Source organism: Peromyscus californicus, unplaced genomic scaffold (assembly GCF_007827085.1).
Source record: "Peromyscus californicus insignis strain IS unplaced genomic scaffold, ASM782708v3 Scaffold_9__1_contigs__length_137607984, whole genome shotgun sequence".
Lineage (NCBI taxonomy): Eukaryota > Metazoa > Chordata > Mammalia > Rodentia > Cricetidae > Peromyscus > Peromyscus californicus.
The window spans coordinates 81,658,192-81,675,875 of NW_026294617.1; the positions used below are offsets into that span (position 1 = coordinate 81,658,192).

The window sequence follows — 17,684 nt, forward strand, 5'->3', positions numbered from 1 at the left end:
ATAGGATTTTGCTGCCCTAGTCCCCAACACTGTCTTCTCTGTTGTAATCAAATTGATGCGCTAGAGAGTGATCTCAGAGTGAAGCCATAGATGATAACAAGGACTGCTGTAAGTCGGAGGGTTTGGGGTGAAGAGATTGTTTTTAATGTTAAGTTCTAACCTCTCCCTCACAGCTTCCCCTCATCCCTACCTGGGTCTGGAATCCTATGTTAAATCTCAGCTGGATTCTGTAAATGCAAGGGCCTCCTTTGCACCAGAGATACATATTTTGTTCATTGAGATGTGCAAGTCTCTGGAGCAATGCATGAAACATTACAAGCATTCATGAAATGTGGACTAATGAATGAGCAAGTGAACGGTGAATAAATGAATTTACAGATAGCATATGAATCTGGCCCAAGGTGATAAAGTGGATACTCGCATGCCCGGGGCGCCTCATGATACATCGTCTGTTTGTGAGGTTGAGGTTGTGGTTGCCTTCAGCCCAGACAGGTCTGACATTGGACTAAAGTGGAAAGAAAACAGAGCTCCTTAATTTGTGTTCTAGCCTTAGGGGTCTGGCACTGACCTCTAAAACCAAACATCTTCCTCCTCTCTTTGATCCAAACTAGCCCAGAATCAACTATCTAAGCCTATCTCCTAGAACCATGAGAATAAAAGTGGTACAAAATAATTAGAAAAACCAGTATGCTACAGAAGTGTGGATTAACCCTTTTGTCTCTGATGCCTTTGGTTTACACTGCTTTGTAGCTAGTGGTCAAAAGTGACTTTGGAGTCAGGCCTGGGACCAACTCCCAGGCAAGTCATTTAATCTCTCTAAGCTTCCATTTTCTGCCTATGAAATGGAGATATCAGTGATAAATGTTTTGCAGGGGAGATGGAAAGTAAACCTGGTGATAGACATCTCTTATCACAAGAACATGTTCCAAATGCTGAATTCTGATGACTCCCACACAATGAGGCAGGAATACAGTGCTGGGCTTTAGGCCCCTGGTGCTCAGGGCATCATAGAGAAGAACAGACCTCAAGGATCATCTGGGGCCACCATTTCACTCCATGCCACAGCCATTTCCCAGAAGCACCCTGGGGAGCAGTCATCTCGGTTCTCTGATTAGCCTCTTAGATGCTGGTGAGAGCTCAGTTCCTGCAGAATGGAATCTGCTCACTGAATGCTGTAAACCAGACATTCCTTGCATGGATGGACAGAGCTCAGAAAGAAGGCACCGGCCCAGCGGCTCATGGGACAAGTGGCTATGCCTATATTTTCCTTAAATGGAAATGTGTTCTGAATGGAGTGTCTGACCCCAGGAATAGAGGAGGAACTAGGTGGCGCAAACCTAGAGACACTTTCTAAAGCAGTGTGTAGCTGGAGAGACTTGAATATTAAAGATGGGTCTTGGGCTTGGTTCTTTCCACTTGTGGTGACCTGAGCAATGTCCTGGGGAATAACTATAGGGAAGGGAGCCTGTGGGAACCAGACAGCTGTAGCATACAAGCTCTCAACACTTCTTCCTCTTTACCAAATGCTCCCTAGAATGGGGGGCCCTGAAAGTGTATAGTCAGGACAGGAGGTTGATTAAATTCCTCATGGTCTCCCCAGCTCCTCCATAAACCCAAGTGTCCCTGTGGTTAAGGCACAGCTGCCACTGCCATACTGGTTCGTCAGCAGCTCCCTTGGACGTCGATGAGAATGCTTTCAAGGCTTGGAGCTCGGTTGGGCTCATCTCGTGGGCGGCTAGTTTTTACTCTAAGTGGAGCCTTCATCTGCCCTTTCCCTACATGATGCCAAACAGTATGAGGCCTAGTGGGTGCTCAGGGGTCCAGGAGGCACAGCTGCTTACCTCAGAACTACAAGGCCAGGAGAGGGGCTACTTTGGCTCGCGCCTCCTTACAGGTCCACATGCGCCCTGGCTTCTGGACAAGAAGGTGTCTGAGCACATCGAGGTCTCAAAGCTATTATTACCTGTGAGTTGTCTTCTTTCTTGAGCTGTGCAGCATAAATACTAATTATGATGGTGGCTGAGACACCTGTTCTATGAGATATAATAGGTGTCCCTTCATCTGGATGAGTAGAAAATTTCAGGGTAGAAAGATGACCATGAAATACCCATTCAGAGAGCTAAAGGGGAGAGAAGATTAGGAGGAACATGGGAGTTTAATAAAAAGACATCTCTTTGCAGCATGGAGAGAATCCAAGATCCCACTGAGAAATAAAATGTCAGCCAGCTGCCCCGAGTCTCTGGGGACTGCTCACTCGCTCTCCTGGCCACTGCTCCACCTTGCTTCACTGCTCAGAAGTGGCCAGGAAATGGCTTCCAGGGAAGCAGCGGGCAGGGCCACTTCCCTGCTTCTTGATTCCAAATGGAAATGAGATTACTGGGACAATGGGACCCAAAATCATGCCTTCAAGTGGGAAGGAGAGGAGCGGCATTGTGACTGATGCTGTGGCTTCATTCTGACACGTGGCTGTTCCTTGGGCAACACTGAGTCCTATTTTTACCCCCTTTTATCTTTTGGCTAAAAAGCTGGCACACCTCCAGAGAAAATGATTCTGTATGGGTGAAAAACAAAACAAAACAAAACAAAAAACGGGGCCTTTGTTAGCGTCAATGCTCTTGAGCTCTCCAGCCACGGTGCAGCTGAGATTCAGGGTTGGGAACTACATAACCATCGACAAGTGTCTTGTCTAAATTGGGGCTAGTTTTCCTATTAGTGACACACCATTAGGCGGTCTCCCAAGAATACAAAGGTAGCTAAAGACTGCGTTTATTAAGTGTGGAGCGTCCTCAGAGACAGGTGTTCTACATAAGTACAAAGTGACTTAATTATCTTAACCCACCGAGCCCATCTGATGAGCAGCCGTGGGTCCAGAGATTCAGTCCCTCTGTGGCAAAGGCTGTCTATCGAGGGCTCACACCTGTCATCTCAGCACTTGGGAAGGCCGAGGCAGGCAGATGGCTGTGAGTTTGAGGCCAGCCTGGGCTACAGAGTAGAACCTGTGTTGAAAAGCCAGCAAACGAAACAACGACACTCAGTTTAACGCACTCCATTCTTGCACTGCCCTCACGGGCACAGATCCCTACGTCAAAGTGTCCCTGCTGTGTGACGGCCGGAGACTGAAAAAGAAGAAAACAACCATAAAAAAGAACACCCTCAACCCTGTCTACAACGAGGCCATCATCTTTGACATCCCCCCAGAAAACATGGACCAAGTGAGCCTGCTCATCTCCGTTATGGACTACGATAGGTAGGTGCCTTCCCGGGGGAGAATGGTTACCTTCCTCCAATGCAGCATAGGGGCCCTTGACTTTAGACCTGTAGTTCAGGGCCCATCAGTTTCAAATATGGCTCCACTTAAGAAACACATGGGAGTTTGAGGAAGAACTTGGGCTTCCCCTTACCCAAAGCTCCAACTTCCCTTCCCAGTCTGCTCCCATCAGGGATAACTCCACCTGCCAGCTTGCTTGAATTCATCCGTGACTACTTGTCTTCTACTTGCCAAGCCCCATCTTCTGCCCTTTCAAACACCTCTCCAGCATCTCCTCTCCTGCAGGATGGCTCTGCAGCCCTCATCACCCTCGGCCCTAAGTCAGCCACCATCTGCCTGGACACTTTGCTCCTGGTCCTGCCCTTTTGAAAAACCATCACTGGCTCCCATTGTCCAGACCTCCAATAATCTGGACCCCAAATCACCATCCCACTAACTCCCCCGCCCTTTCTTCTCTCTTTTTTGGATTCTTCCCTCTTAAGGCTGGCTCAGATCCATTTTCAACCACTTCATCTCCCATGACTCTTCTCCAAGAATCGTTTTAGCTGAAGGATGCAGAAATCACACAATAAAGCCTCAACCTTAGATTTTTAGCTCAGGTTCTCAGGCATAGTAGGTGCTTGACAAACATACTTGAGGGATGATTTATGTTCTTGCTGAGTGAATAAATCGAAGCCTAGCCACTAGCGGTATGGAGAAATGATGCTCAGGGCAGGTTGGTTTATTTCCAAGTGCTGGGATCTCCAGAGAGGTTGTAACATGCTTCCCAAGTCAAATAAGTGAAGAGTCGGGCTCCTAACACCCAGAGGGGCCTTCTGTCACTGCTTCCTGAGATTCCAAGTAAGTCTGTAGCCTTTGCTCCCTTCTTTAAGTCCCTTACCATAAGAGGTTGGGCAAAGCCTCAGGGCCACTGGCAGCTGAAGACCCTGATATGCATTGATCTTCAGAGCTCATGGTTCTGAGTTAGATGTACTAGACAGAGTCCCTCTCCCAAAGGACCTCTCTTTCTGGTAGCATTTTGAATGACCAATACTAAGACCTTTGTTTCTCCCTCAGAGTTGGCCACAATGAGATCATAGGAGTCTGTAGAGTGGGGATCAATGCCGAAGGCCTTGGCAGGGACCACTGGAATGAGATGCTGGCATACCCACGGAAGCCCATTGCACACTGGCACTCCTTGGTGGAGGTAAAGAAATCCTTCAAAGAGGTGGGTGAGGTTGCCTGGCCATTGCCATGTTTACTGCATGACGGCCTGGGCTGGAGAATGGCAGACGGCTGCTGGGAGTCCTCCGCCTTTTATGGAAAGGGACATGGGGAACACCCAGTGTATAACACACAGATGAGAAAGAAGATGGAGGTTGCCTGGCAAAAAGTCCCTGAGCACTGTGAGCATTTCAGAAGTAACAGTGATGGGCTAGGGATGCAGTTCAGTTGATGCCTGGCCTAGCATGCATGAAGCCCTGAGTTCGAGCTCCAGCACTGCCTAAAGCCAGGTGTGGTGTGGTGACACACACCTGGAACCCCAGTGTTTGGCAGGAGGATTCATAGCTTAAGGTCACCTCAGCTTCATAGCAGGTTTGAGGCCAATGTGGGCTACACAGGACCTTGCCTCGAAAAATAACAAAGTTCAAAAGCAACACCAAGTTCTTAATGGAAAGTAAGAACTCTGAAGAAGTTCCCGGAAGTCCATTGTGCCAGGCCTGAAAAGCTTTCAAAAGCTCCTGGGCCAATTTAGTCCTGTAGGAGTAAGCCCCCAGGGGGTGAGGTCAGAATTGGCAAGGAATTCCACCTCCATCAGAACAGTAAGTTCCCTGAGGCTCCAGACAGCTCCTGCTTGGCAGGCCATCTCATCCACTGAGATAGCCAGAGAGCACACTTCCATCTGCTGCACGCAGCTTCTTCCTGTAGCTAGGAGAGAGTATGGTGTCACGCGTCACACCCCCTGGCTGAAACTGGAGGCCTGCATTCTAACAAAGCCGGGCCTGCAGTCTTGGCCTCCTCTGAGCCCATCACTCCTCTCTCCATGGCAGCTTTGAGGGATATTTATTGTCTGTCCAACCTGCACCAAACCCAACAGATGAAAGTTCCTGTGCTCTTTCCAGACTCAGGACACATCTGCCTGGACACTTTGCTCCTGGTCCTGCCCTTCTGAAGAACCACCACTGGCTCCCATTGTCCAGACCTCCCATAACCTGGACCCTAAAATACCATCCCCCTAAATCCCCTCCCCTTTCTTCTCTTGGTGGTCCCCGGGCCTGCTTTTCCTCAAATGTGCTAGGATTTGGGTGCTGGGGTGATCAGTCAAGCTTTCAGCATCATTTTCAGTATCTCATACCCAGCTCATCCTGGAAAGCCTGGTGATAATTCCGCCATCCGTGTAGGCACTCACTATGCCTAGAGAACTGTACAAAACAGGAAACCTTTAATTCCAAACTAAAGAGTTCTCCCTTCTTCCACGTGGTCTTTGAGAGTGACCCACTTTTCCCACTCCGATCAGAAAAGGCACGGCGCACCTGCAGACCCCCTTCCTTCCTCAGGGTGGGTCCAGCAATCCCAACTATTGTTCAAGGTGTCGTCTCCAGAAGGAACAAAAGCTAAGGGGGTCGGACATGTTGAAATCTATTGGAGAAGGTGGCTTCCTGGGAGCCAGACTAGTCAGCGTACCTGCCCAAGCCCTGAGGCAGAATCGAGGCATAGGCCAAAGATCCTGCCAACTCAGGGCTTCCCATCCAGGCTTGTGGCTGCCCAGCTTTTACCACACCTGTGGTACTTCAGTGAGAGACCAGTCTCCCAGGGCTCCTCCTCCCTTTGTGGAGCCCCGCCCTCTCAGACAGAAGACTCTTCTGGCTGAGAGGGGGTCCTACTCCCAGTCATATGTAGGCTCACTGGGCAGAGCACTAGCCAACCTGAAGCCGTTCTAACACCCCACCAAAGTCCATGTGGATTCAACCCAGGGACAGGAAGTGATGCCTTTATCCGCCCCCCCCCCACCCCCGTGGTGTAATATTGTGGAGGCATTTAAGAATAGAATTCCAAGGAGTTTGGGGGCCTGGCATGGAATGTGCCGTAAGAGGCCTTCGGTGTGCTGTGACGCTTTAAGTAATTCACTGCCCTCCTCTGGTCCTTGGTTTCCGGGTTGATAAATGAGAAGAAAAGACACCCCCATCTCAGCTGTTCTGATGAGTGCTAACTCTCAGGGGCACATGGGCCCAGGAACCTCCATGTTGAACCACAGCTGTTTCTGCAACCTGCAATAGAGAGTCACATTGCCAGGCCCTCCCGCCCGCCTCTGACAAAAGAAACCACCAGAGCAGCGGCGGCCGGAGCGAAGTGCAAAGTACCCGAGCCGTGCCAGGCCCTGATCCTGGAATCGTGATGAATACTGTCTAATTAAGCCAAATAATTGATTCCAAGGGCCTTTTCTTTGAGAAACTCCAACTGTCTGGTCCAGATGACAAAGGCAAGATAAAGCGGAGCGAAGCCCTTGAAAATGAATATTTGATGAGACAGTAAAGGGAAAGTAACTGTATATGGAAAACGAAAAAGAGATTAAATTGATTCATATCCTTTGGGTTTACTTTTTTCCCTTGACCTGGCAGCGGGGAGAGCGCCCCTCCCCCACCCGCTCTCCTCTCGTTTTCTTCTGCTCAGAGGATTGCTTCTCTCTGCGAGGAGATGGAGACGCTGAAGATGACATTTGTCTCGGCAACTTAGGACTCCGGCCGTCCACACTGGGGTGGTTTTACTGCCCCTCTTAACACCCACAGTTAACGCACCTTTCTAAAACTGCGTCTACAGCCTTGCCTGGCTAATAAGACCTTGTCACTCTGTTCCTGGGCTTCTTTTCACCGGTGTCCTCCAGACATCCTGTGAGCTCACATCTTGCCTTCTGTGGGACTGGTTTGCTACAAACTCAGATCTTGTATTTGTGCTACCCACAAAGAAACCTTCCCAGCTTTCGAGATGATGAATGGCCTAATCTCTGCAAAGCCCTCCGTGTTTGCTTCACACCTCTCTCAGTGGAGTTTCCAACGCTGTGATCACTTCTTTTTTATTAATGAGAACAGAGAGCACCCTGCATGCTCCACTATTTGGGGTTTAAAATTAAGGTTGAGGGAAACAAATTAACTGGAAAGGCATTTCTTCCCTGATTGGATCTCTCATGAATAAAAATCCATTAAGTCATAACCAGTACCCTTCCCTCCCAGTGCTACGTGTCACTGTTGCCGCCTCCCCTCCCCAGATGGTTTGACCAGTGACCTTATTCAAGGTGCTTCATGAACAAAGGAGCATGTTCAGATCATCTGACATAGATTCTGAGATCGCAGTTGGAACATTACCCATTTCAGTACAGCAAAGGACCTGAGTAGGACACAGCTGCCCCACAACAGCCAGCTCCCGGTGTGCAGGGGACAGGTTTTCTGTCATTTCAGAGCCACCTTGATTAGTCTGCTGGAATCACTCGCCTTTGCATTGTCCATGAAGCCCATCTCTTCCCTTTATCTTCATAGGAAAACTCAGGGGCCAGGAGCGGAGCCAGTGTTCCTCACAAACAGTTATGCTCTGCATGACTGCTCTCTGGGCTGCTGTAGAAGGGAACAAGGCCCTTCGCCTAGTCATCTCGTGTTTTCGACCCTGGCCTGGCCTGTGGGTCAGGCTGTTTAAGTGGCATGCTTACCCAGGGGAGAGTCCCATTATTGCTGTGTACCTTGCACTGACTAGAGGTGGGAAGGGAGTGATTTGGAGTTCTGCTGAATGGAAACACAAGGAGCCATCTCATGTCACCTTCTGGTTAAGAAACACTGGAGTCAGAAGTCACAGGGGGCTCAAGAACCAGGCATTTATGTATCTAAAATATTTCACCAGGGAACCCCTCGGTTGTGATTTCACTCACGTGGATGCTGCAAGCGGAGAGACAGCCACTGGAGTTAGGAGTAAGTACCTGGTGTGGACCTGAAGAGGTTAGGCTTCGGCTTACACTGTGTGTCTCTTTCCTCCCCTAGTGGGTGGTCACACGCCAGCACAGTGGCAGGATGGCCTAGAAAGGACAGTGTGTTGGGAGTGAGGAGACCTGACTGGGTCCTGGCTCTGCCCCTAACAGTCTGGATCTTGACTTCTCTGTGTTTCTGTGTGCTTACTTGTGTCCCAAGTTCACCCCTGGTTCTAACATAGTGAGCTAGTTCAGGCCAGGGGCATGCCGTGGCTGTCATCTACACCTACAGCCCTTAAGGTGGTTGTAGAAACCTTCAGTGTGACTGTACAGGGGGAACTAAGGAGAAAGTAACCCAGAGAAGAAGCATGGACTCTCCTTGGCCCTGTAGGCGTCCCGTTTACTGTGGAGGCGGTACTGAAGTTAAATGGTCTACTTCTCAAGGTATCTCAGCTCCGTCTGGAAATGGTTGAGAAAGGGGAACTTTGTCCTGGATTCCTCCCACAGCATTCGAATGCATGCTCCCTCAGCTCCATCTCTTCAGGAAAGAGATCCCTATAGCTCATGAGAAGCAGAAAGGGGCTGGATTTGTGGTTCAGAAAGCCATCCAGACCACTTAGCACGCACTCTCTCTCTTCCCCCCCCTTCCCTCCTGCCCTCCCCCCCTCTTTCCCTCTCCATCCTTCTCTCCCTCTCCCCCCTCCTTCTGGAGCCTGCTCTGCAGGCAATGAGAAAGCACTGGTTCTCCCAGCCACAAAAGATTGAGTGAGCAGCGGACACTGACTCACTTTGAAGTTAAAGCCCTGCCAGATAGGTCAGGAATATTCACAGGGTCAGATCTCTGCCCAGCAAACATCACAAAGCTATGACTGACTTTTACATCGAATGGCTCCAGGCACAGGTCCATCCATCCTCTGCGCTCCTTCACTCCATTACGCCTCATTACATCACCCACTTCAATGGGGCTCCGAGGGGCACGGGGAGGAGGGGTGTAGAGGGAATGGGCGGGGCTGTGTCTCCTCACCTCCTGCCCCTTCACAAGCCAGTGCAGACGCTCAGAGGATGCCTTAAGACTGAAGAAGAGAGCCCCAACCGAAGCAGCACCAGGGTTACTTTTTCCTGTGTTAACGCCTCCCAGACAAATCACTAATAATTCATGATCGCAGGTTCTTGGCAGTAAGGGCACATGCTGCCTCTCTTTGCTGCTAACATAATCTGATTTTCAGTGTGTGAAAAATGGCCAAAGCACTCAGAAATGGTTCAGTCATAGCACCGCATTAAAACACACACACACACACACACACACACACACACACACACACACACACACACACTCCATATTGTAAAGGAAGCTGAAATTAAGTCTGCAGTAGATCTTTTCTACAAAAACAAGCATTGCAAACAGCTCTGAGCTTGTATCTTTGTTTTGCATGGCTGACAGCAAAGGTCTAGAAAGCTTACTGAGGCCGGGAGAGGTGGACACAGTGCATGGGCCAGTGAATCAGATATCAATCCCCCCCCCCCGCCCCCCAGCAATCAATAACGGGGTTTTCTTCTCCCCACAGTGGCAGGGCCGAGCTGCCAGCTTCGACAGTGAGAGCTCATGCCCATCTCCGAAACCACCTCCGACACCATGAGCCGCACAGCCGAGCCACACAAACGGGACTCAGCAACGTTCTTTTCACACTTGTTCCGGTCGTCCAAACGCAGTGTTTGTGCAGTCACGGTGATGGCCGAGCCGCCGCCACAGCAGCCACTGCCTGCAGCCCATGGTCTTCACTGCTCCTGTGCGGGGCAAGGCCGAGACACTTGTCCTTTGTGATCAGACCTGTCTTAGTCTTTTCTGTCTCCCAAGGTGATGTTTTCATGGTTTTTCGCTTTGTTTGGGTCTGCTGTCAAGAAGGAAAGGAAAACACAGTGGTTAGAGACATAAAACAAAGAGTGGAGAGCCCAGAAGTTGGTTCTGGGACATACAATGTAAAATAAGCTGTCTACTGGGGAAAGGCAGACTGAATCTGAGATTTTGTGCCTCCACCAAGCGCTCACCCCTGGAGCTGTGGCCGTGTTTTCAGTGTCCTGCAAGAACGGGACCTATCAATCTCGGAGCCTGTCTGGGGTGGATTGTTCTTCTTGGGAGCTCTTCACTGCAGTGACACAAGCCAAGACATGGTCCTCTTGTCCCACGTTGAAATCATGAGACCTCTGTCGTGTTTGTGACTCTGTGGGGGATCCCTGCTCCCCTCTTTCCCCAACTGGAACCGTTTGGATTCCTCGCGGGAACTTAGCACTTTCCTTAGGAATGGTCCCGCTGAAACTAACCACGCCATATGTTTTCCAACACGCCACAGTTAATGATCACATTTGTTTGAAAACACGAGCTTAGTTCTCAAAAATAACCTTCACTGTAAAGAAAGGAGGCGCATATGTTCCAGAACGATTTCTGTGTTATACATAGCTTTATAATTCCACAAAGTACCAAGCAGCTGCTTAAAATGCCTAAACAGAGCAAAGAAAAAAATCTAGATAACATGTTCTTATCTGAATGGGGCATTTTGAAATCCAAACCACATTTTTAAGTCTGCCTGTCTGTGAAGAGCCTCCTGTTAGTTGAAACCCAGTCAGCCAGAGACTAGTTCAGACTCTGGGTCACTAACTCACCTTAAACTTTAGTTCTATTAACTAGTAAGTATTCTGTGTTGTTTGTTTCTGTCTCAGTGAGAGGATCTTTGCTTGTTTGTTTTTCTATTAGATCTCTACCTTAGGCCAAATTCAGTTTAGAAAACAAAAACGAACGACTGTATTTATAATAGCACATTCCTACTGAGTGACTAGTGGCCTTCCCACTATGCCCTGGAAGCAGGGTGATCTTCTCAGTCTAAAGCAAACACATAAAGGTGAGTTACCACTCCGCTTGTGGCTACACGGTACCGATTTTCAGCGCTGTAAGACTTGCAGGAAGCCAGTCAGCTGGGGAGAAACCCTTCTTTCAACAACCGAAGGTCAAGAACACAAAAGCCACCCTCATACCTCGTGTCTTACTCTCTACCTATGCCCCCATGCTATAGGAGTAGCGATTTAATAACGTAGCTCCCATTTTAAGTCAAGCCACTAAGTTTCTCTTCTGATCTAACTTTATGTCTTCGTCTGCTAGCCAGAAGAGTGGTCAGATTGGAATGAGCCAACAGGATATTGTGGCAAGAGAAGCAGTCCACTTTTCTAGTAAATGTAGATGAGTCTAGACCCCACTGAGTATGAGCCTTGGGCTAGGGGCTGGTGTGTAAAGATTTTCTCCCCAAATATCTTGATATGCCTTTCTGGTCAGGCAGTCCCCTATTTGGAAGGACTCTTGAGACGGAGAAAACCCACAAGGTCATGACAAGAGTCCCAGCAAGCAAGCAACTTCATTGTGTTTCTTGACTCTAGCTGGACCACACTGAGGCTACCATTGCAGTCACACAGCAGGGTAACTAGGAAGGAGACAGCTGGGTCCCCTGGGTCATAAGGAACGTAGACGTTAGTGTGAGCACTCCATCCTCCCAGAAGTGGGTTCCAAATGCATGCCCAGCTGCCACCCCTAAACCCTCAGGCAGGTGGGATGCTCCATTCTAAGCTTTTAGAGAGGAGGGTGTGGTCTGCATGAATTATGGAATAACACTGCCTGTCTGAGAGACCCTTCTATGTCACAGATACTCTGTCCCATAAGTAAACATCCCAAAAGTTTCCGGAAACCGTGCCCTGGTCAACCTCTTTAGTTCCAACAGCTTTGGTATACATTAGGCATGGAGCCCACTCCAAGAAGGCTTTTAGCTCCCGGGTTCCCTTCCCCGAAGTCCCCACCAAGGGTGGCCAGATCAGTCCTCCTCATCCTGAAGCATGAATGATATGAACAGGCTTCTGCTTTCATTAGCCTCAGATTCCTCCCTCACAGATGAGAACTCACGGAAAGCTGATGCAGAATAAACTGGAATTCAAAGTTGACTAGCTTGTTGGCTTTCCCTAGTGCAAGGAACCCTTGGGGTTGGTGGTGAGCTTTGCTGAAGTTGTGATAACCCAGTCATTTGCACATAGAGGTTTGCAAAAGACACCAGATTCTCCTCTCCTTCATTTCGCAGTGTTTCTTGGCTGAGAGATGCTCCCCTCCCCCTTTGCACTTACCCAGGATGTTAATTAATTGTATCATCATTTAAAAAAATTATGTTGTTAATTACTGCTTTGTGTCTTCCCACCCCTGTCACAGCCTGGAGTTTTTATTCAATTAAATCTCTGTCTCTTGCCCATTTCTCTTGTCATTTTATGTTGCCGGATTCAGCAGGCGGCACACACACAGGGCACAGCATAGCTTTTGTTTTTCTCTTCACTTCACGTACGTGGATAGCCACTTCCCGAGTCAGAGACAGGCCGAAGGGCCGTTGGGTTTTCACTCTGCTCGGAGGACACCTGGGCACCACAACAGGCTGGGGCCTGCCTGCCTGCTGTCAGGTTGCAGCTCAGAACACTGGGGACATGGGACCCGGCTGCCCCTCAGCCACTCAGCATCACAGGCGGCCTCTACAGATGCTGAAGCCTCTGTGAGGAAATGGGTCACACTCCTAGCTGGAAAGTCAATGCTTTTGTATTTTGCATTTCCAGGAGAGAAATACTGCTAACTCCCATAAAAGTACAACTTGGCAAAGCCTTAGGAAAAAAAAAACAAAAACAAAAACAAAACAACTATTTAAAAAATAGTATCGTAGACTCAAAATTTTTAAAAGAACATTCCAGCTTAACAGAATGTCCTCTCTTCTTACCCCAGGCTTCTAATTAAATTTAGAAGGTGGCCTGTAGAGAGGCAAGTGGAAGGTACATCCATTTCTGTACAACTGCATCTAAATTACTGTTGCTCTATAGGGAACCCAACTGCTGAGAGAAGTCCTCTGATGCCTTCTTCCACCTTCCTGTCTGGTCAAGCAAGCAGAATGCATTGAGGCACCAGTTCTAACTAGGGCCTTAAAAACTAACAGGGTCCGCCGGGCGGTGGTGGCGCACGCCTTTAATCCCAGCACTCGGGAGGCAGAGCCAGGCGGATCTCTGTGAGTTCGAGGCCAGCCTGGACTACCAAGTGAGTTCCAGGAAAGGCGCAAAGCTACACAGAGAAACCCTGTCTCGAAAAACCAAAAAAAAAAAAAAAAACAAAAACAAACAAAAAAAAACTAACAGGGTCAGTATTTATTCATCAGCGCAGGTCAGGTTGCGCTGCACTAACAGCCTTCAGCTCTGAGAGGCTGGAAAGCAGCAGAGGCATAGCTCTCATTGTTCCTCTGGGCCCATCCCATCAACAAGGGGAGCCCTGCTCGATATATTTATCCAGAGGCACGAGATGACAGAGCAGCCAACATCTCAAACATTGCTCGTTACCATGCCTGAGGGAAAAGAACACTGGCATCATATTGGCCTACGTGCTCCGGCAAAGTGACTCATGTCACCATTCCTTCACAGCTCATCGCTAGAATTACCCATATGACCTCGCAGAACACACGAGGGGAAGAAGACAGGAAATATTTACTGAGTAGCCCTAGGGAAGACCACAGCGAACATAACCAGCCTGTGGAGGGTGGTAGCTACTGAATGGTTGATTCAGAAAAAGAAGGGAGCCAAGTACAAATAGTAGATGGGGAAACCGGGATGCCTGTGTAGTATGTGGTCACAGTTGGGACAAGCAGGCGTGCTGACAGTTGAGCTGAGCCGGAAGCAAGGCCGGGGAAAGGGATTCTGAGTGTGTGTCTTATACACCATGTCTTTCACTACAGCCAGGAACAGCAGAACAAGGGAAAACCAGAGTCCTGTTTGGGCCAAACAATTGGAGATGCTGGAGCGGAGTCTTGCGGACAGCTGCAGTTCCAGATGCAGCCTGGCAGAGAGGTCAGGCATGAGATGTTAATTACCGAAAGCTTGCATACCCAGAATGAGATGCGAAGACACTGCTAAAAGCTGACAGTGCTCAGTGGGTACCAGTAGGCAGGGAGGGCCTCAAAGACAGGTTCTCCAGGAACCACCATCCTTAGAGCTCAAGGGAGAAGAAAGCAACGTGAACAGTGATGGAGAGGTGGCCACGAAGTGCTGATCAATGACAACGCTGATGGACAAAAATAGATCGGTCAAGGGCTCAAAAAATGGATCTTCCTAACAAGCTCTCCCGAGGTGCTTACACACAACCCTGTTCACAAAAGTCCATTTCACTCATGTTTGCAACTCTGTTTCTTCCCCTTCTCCCCTCTGTTCTGCCCTTGCCTTTTAAAAACTGTGGTAAAATATACATAACAAAACCCATGCCATTTTGATGGTTTTTAAGTACAAGAGTTCAGTTCCACTGTGCATACTGGCCTGCAGCTGTCATCACCACCATCTACCCACAGAACGTCTTACAAAACCAAAACTTAGGGCCTTTCACTCACCACCCCCAGTGCCTAGCAACTACAGCTCTGCTTTGTCTCTTTATACATTTGAAAAGTCTAGGTCCCTCACATGAGTGGAATCATAGGGTTTGCCATTTTTATGTCTGGCTTATTTCACTTAGCATATCTTCAAGATTAATTATGTTGCAGTATGTGTTAGAACTTGCTTCCTTTTAAGGCTAATATTTCATTATGTGTAGACATGACATTTTGCTTATGCATTCATCTGTCGGTGGGAACGTGGTTACTTCCGCCTCTAGGCTATTGTGAATAATGCTTCTCTCAAAACTGGTATACAAAAGTATTTCAATTCCTACTTTCAACTCTTATATATACCTAAAAGTAGAATTAATTGCAGGATTATAAAATCTATTTTTTTTTTTTGTACCACCATCCTTATTTCCATAGCAACAGGACCATTTAATATATCCTCATCCAGGGTACATAAGATGTCTGATTTCTCCACATCTTGGCCAGGGTGGTTTTGTTGTTGCTATTGTTTACAGTGACCATGCTGTTAAATGTAAAGTGGTATCTTATTATGGTAATTAATCAATTAATTGAGACAGGGTCTCATGTAACCCAACTAGGTATCATTCCTCTGTCTCCACTGTGGGTACTAAATTTCTAGGCATTCACCACAGTGCCTTGTTTTCTATGGTGCTGGCAATCAAACTGAGGACTTTGTGTCTGCTAGGCTAGCACTCTACCAACTGAGCCCCAGCCCCAGCCTTATTATGGTTTTGATTTGCATTTCCTAGTAATTAGTGTGCTGAACATCAATGTGCTAATTGGCCATTTAGCATCTCTGGAAAAATACTCAAATTCTTTGCTCATTTTGAATTGACTCATTTGCTGTTGAGCTGTGGGGGTTCTCTACATATTCTGGATACTCATCTTCTGTCAGGTATGTGTTTTACAAAATGATCTTCCATTGTTGGCTTTTGCTTTTGGGTGGGGGTTGAGGGGTGCTTGCACCTGCAGGCCCCCAGGGGCCAGAAGAGGGCACCAGCTCCCTCAGAGCTGAGTCACAGGCATTTCAGGTGGGACACCTGACTTGTTATGTTGGTCCTGGGATCCAAACTCCCATCATCACGATGATTTTGCAGCAAGGGCTGTTAACCACTTAACCATCTCTGAAGTCCCTGCTCTTTAATGCTGCTGACCACGTCCTTTAATACCCCAAAGTTATTAACGTCGATGAAGTTTTGATGAACGGCTCTTCTGTGGCTTGGGCCCTTGATATATATAAAAAAAACAGTGCCAAACCCAATGTTTTTCCTCTAAGCCTTTTTTTACATGTAGACCTCGACCCATTTTAAGTTAGGTTTTGTGCATGCTATAAGGAATCCACTCCATGAATACCCACTTTCCCTAACGTCATTTGTTGAAAAGACTGACCCTCTCACACTGAATTGTCTGGACTGAAAATCACTTGACCACATACGCAGCAGCAGTTTATTTATTTCAGAGCCCTCTAAACTATTTCACTGTCCCACATATCTGTCCTTATGTCAGTACTACGCTATTTTTATTATCGTAGCTTTGTATTAAGTTTTGAAATCAGAAAGTATTATTCCTCCAACTTCATACAGAAAGTATTCATCCTCCAACTTATAGCTATATGGTAGACACTTGTCTAGCATACATCAGGCTCTGAATTTGATCCTCAGTCCCGCAAATACATACGTACTCTTTGGGTAAGTTTTTCCATTTCTTTAAGAAAGCATCACTTACATTCTGATAGGGATTATCATGTATCTGTGGATTGCTCTGAGTAGTGCTGACAGGGATCCCACTCTTGAGGAAACTATAATGACTCCCACAGGATACCATATGCCCATGTTCTGTCCACAAAGTCACCTCACCTCACTGGGAATCCTACAGGTTGTGACCCTTAGTTCAGGACCAAGCACAGTTCTAGAGGTCAAGTTCAGCCCTCCAGACCTCGAACACTAACTTACCTTCTACTTATTTCCTGTGGAAATCATCTCCCACAACTTCCAACAAAATTCAACTCTACAGTCCAACTTCTCTTTCCTGCCCTACCTCAAGCCCAAAATGCTCAGCCACTTCAGCGGCCTTAATCCCTATTACTGCAGGTCAACCTCTTCTGCATGCTCACAGGTATTTACTATTCACTTACTCAGTAAACATGCTGAGTGCCTTCTGAGCATCAGACATGTGAAGGCCAAGGATAGGCCAGTCAATACCAATAACAGCTAACATACACTAAGAACCGATTATATGCCAGACTACATTGAAAGTACTTCACAAGGCATTATCTCATTCAATTCTCCTTTCAATCCTATAAAATTAAAGGGCTTGGCCAAGGTCACATAACTGAATCCAAATAATTAAAATGCATGCTCAACTATGATGTTAAGCTGCCTTCTAATGGAGCAGAGTCTCAAGGAGCTCACAGTCCAGATGAGGAGACAGCCACATAAGTAGAAGTCAACGTCTCTGTAACATGGTAAGGGCAATGCTAGGGACACACCAGAGATGTGAGGCCTCCCAGGGAAGGACTGCCTAATCCAGACATCTATACAATTGTACTTCGTTGGGCATCTCTAAAACTAACTTTGAAACCTCAGTCTCATCTTTTCCACGACAGTGCCCTGCAATGGCCTCTTGGTCCCCAACATCAGTAATTCCCTCCAGGAGCTGCTAAAATGTCATGGGATCTGCTCATCACGTGACACCCTAGTTGATCACCCCATACACGTGCTCTCTGATGGATGATGCTGGGAAGGCAAAGCCTTGGTGTACCCTGGCAGCTCTACTGGAAACTAGCATGGAACTCTGCAAAGGCAAGCAATACTCACTCCTGTACAGATGTAGCTCCACACAAGACCTGTGCCGTTAGACTCAGAGTAGACAGCTGGATGGTGAACCACCAGAGGTCAGGAAAGACAGTGTTTGGGGGACCTGGAGGAGTCCTTCAAGCTCAGGCACTGCCACAGGTCCACTCAGTCCCCAGCCATCACGCATCTCCTTCCCCACAGTACCAGAATGTGACTCTCCTGCTGTAGGGCTCTCAGCTGAGGCCCAC

At 48.0% G+C, this 17,684-nt stretch overlaps 1 protein-coding gene across 10 annotated transcripts in view; it reads left to right on the plus strand.

Moving 5' to 3' along the window:
• The window catches only part of Syt6 (synaptotagmin 6), a 59,825-nt gene extending 47,350 nt beyond the window's left edge, over positions 1–12,475 (plus strand). For 6 of the 10 annotated variants that reach the window (XM_052731898.1, XM_052731901.1, XM_052731902.1 and 3 more), the window contains 3 exons: positions 3,076–3,247; positions 4,325–4,475; positions 9,764–12,475. In XM_052731898.1, the coding sequence (XP_052587858.1) occupies positions 3,076–3,247; positions 4,325–4,475; positions 9,764–9,835 (395 nt within the window). In that variant the 3' untranslated portion in view covers positions 9,836–12,475. Of the gene's footprint in view, positions 1–3,075; positions 3,248–4,324; positions 4,476–8,134; positions 8,203–9,763 lie in introns of all 10 variants that reach the window. The other 4 variants (XR_008216694.1, XR_008216696.1, XR_008216695.1 and 1 more) reach the window with 3 other exon arrangements.
• The last annotated feature ends 5,209 nt before the right edge of the window (positions 12,476–17,684 follow it).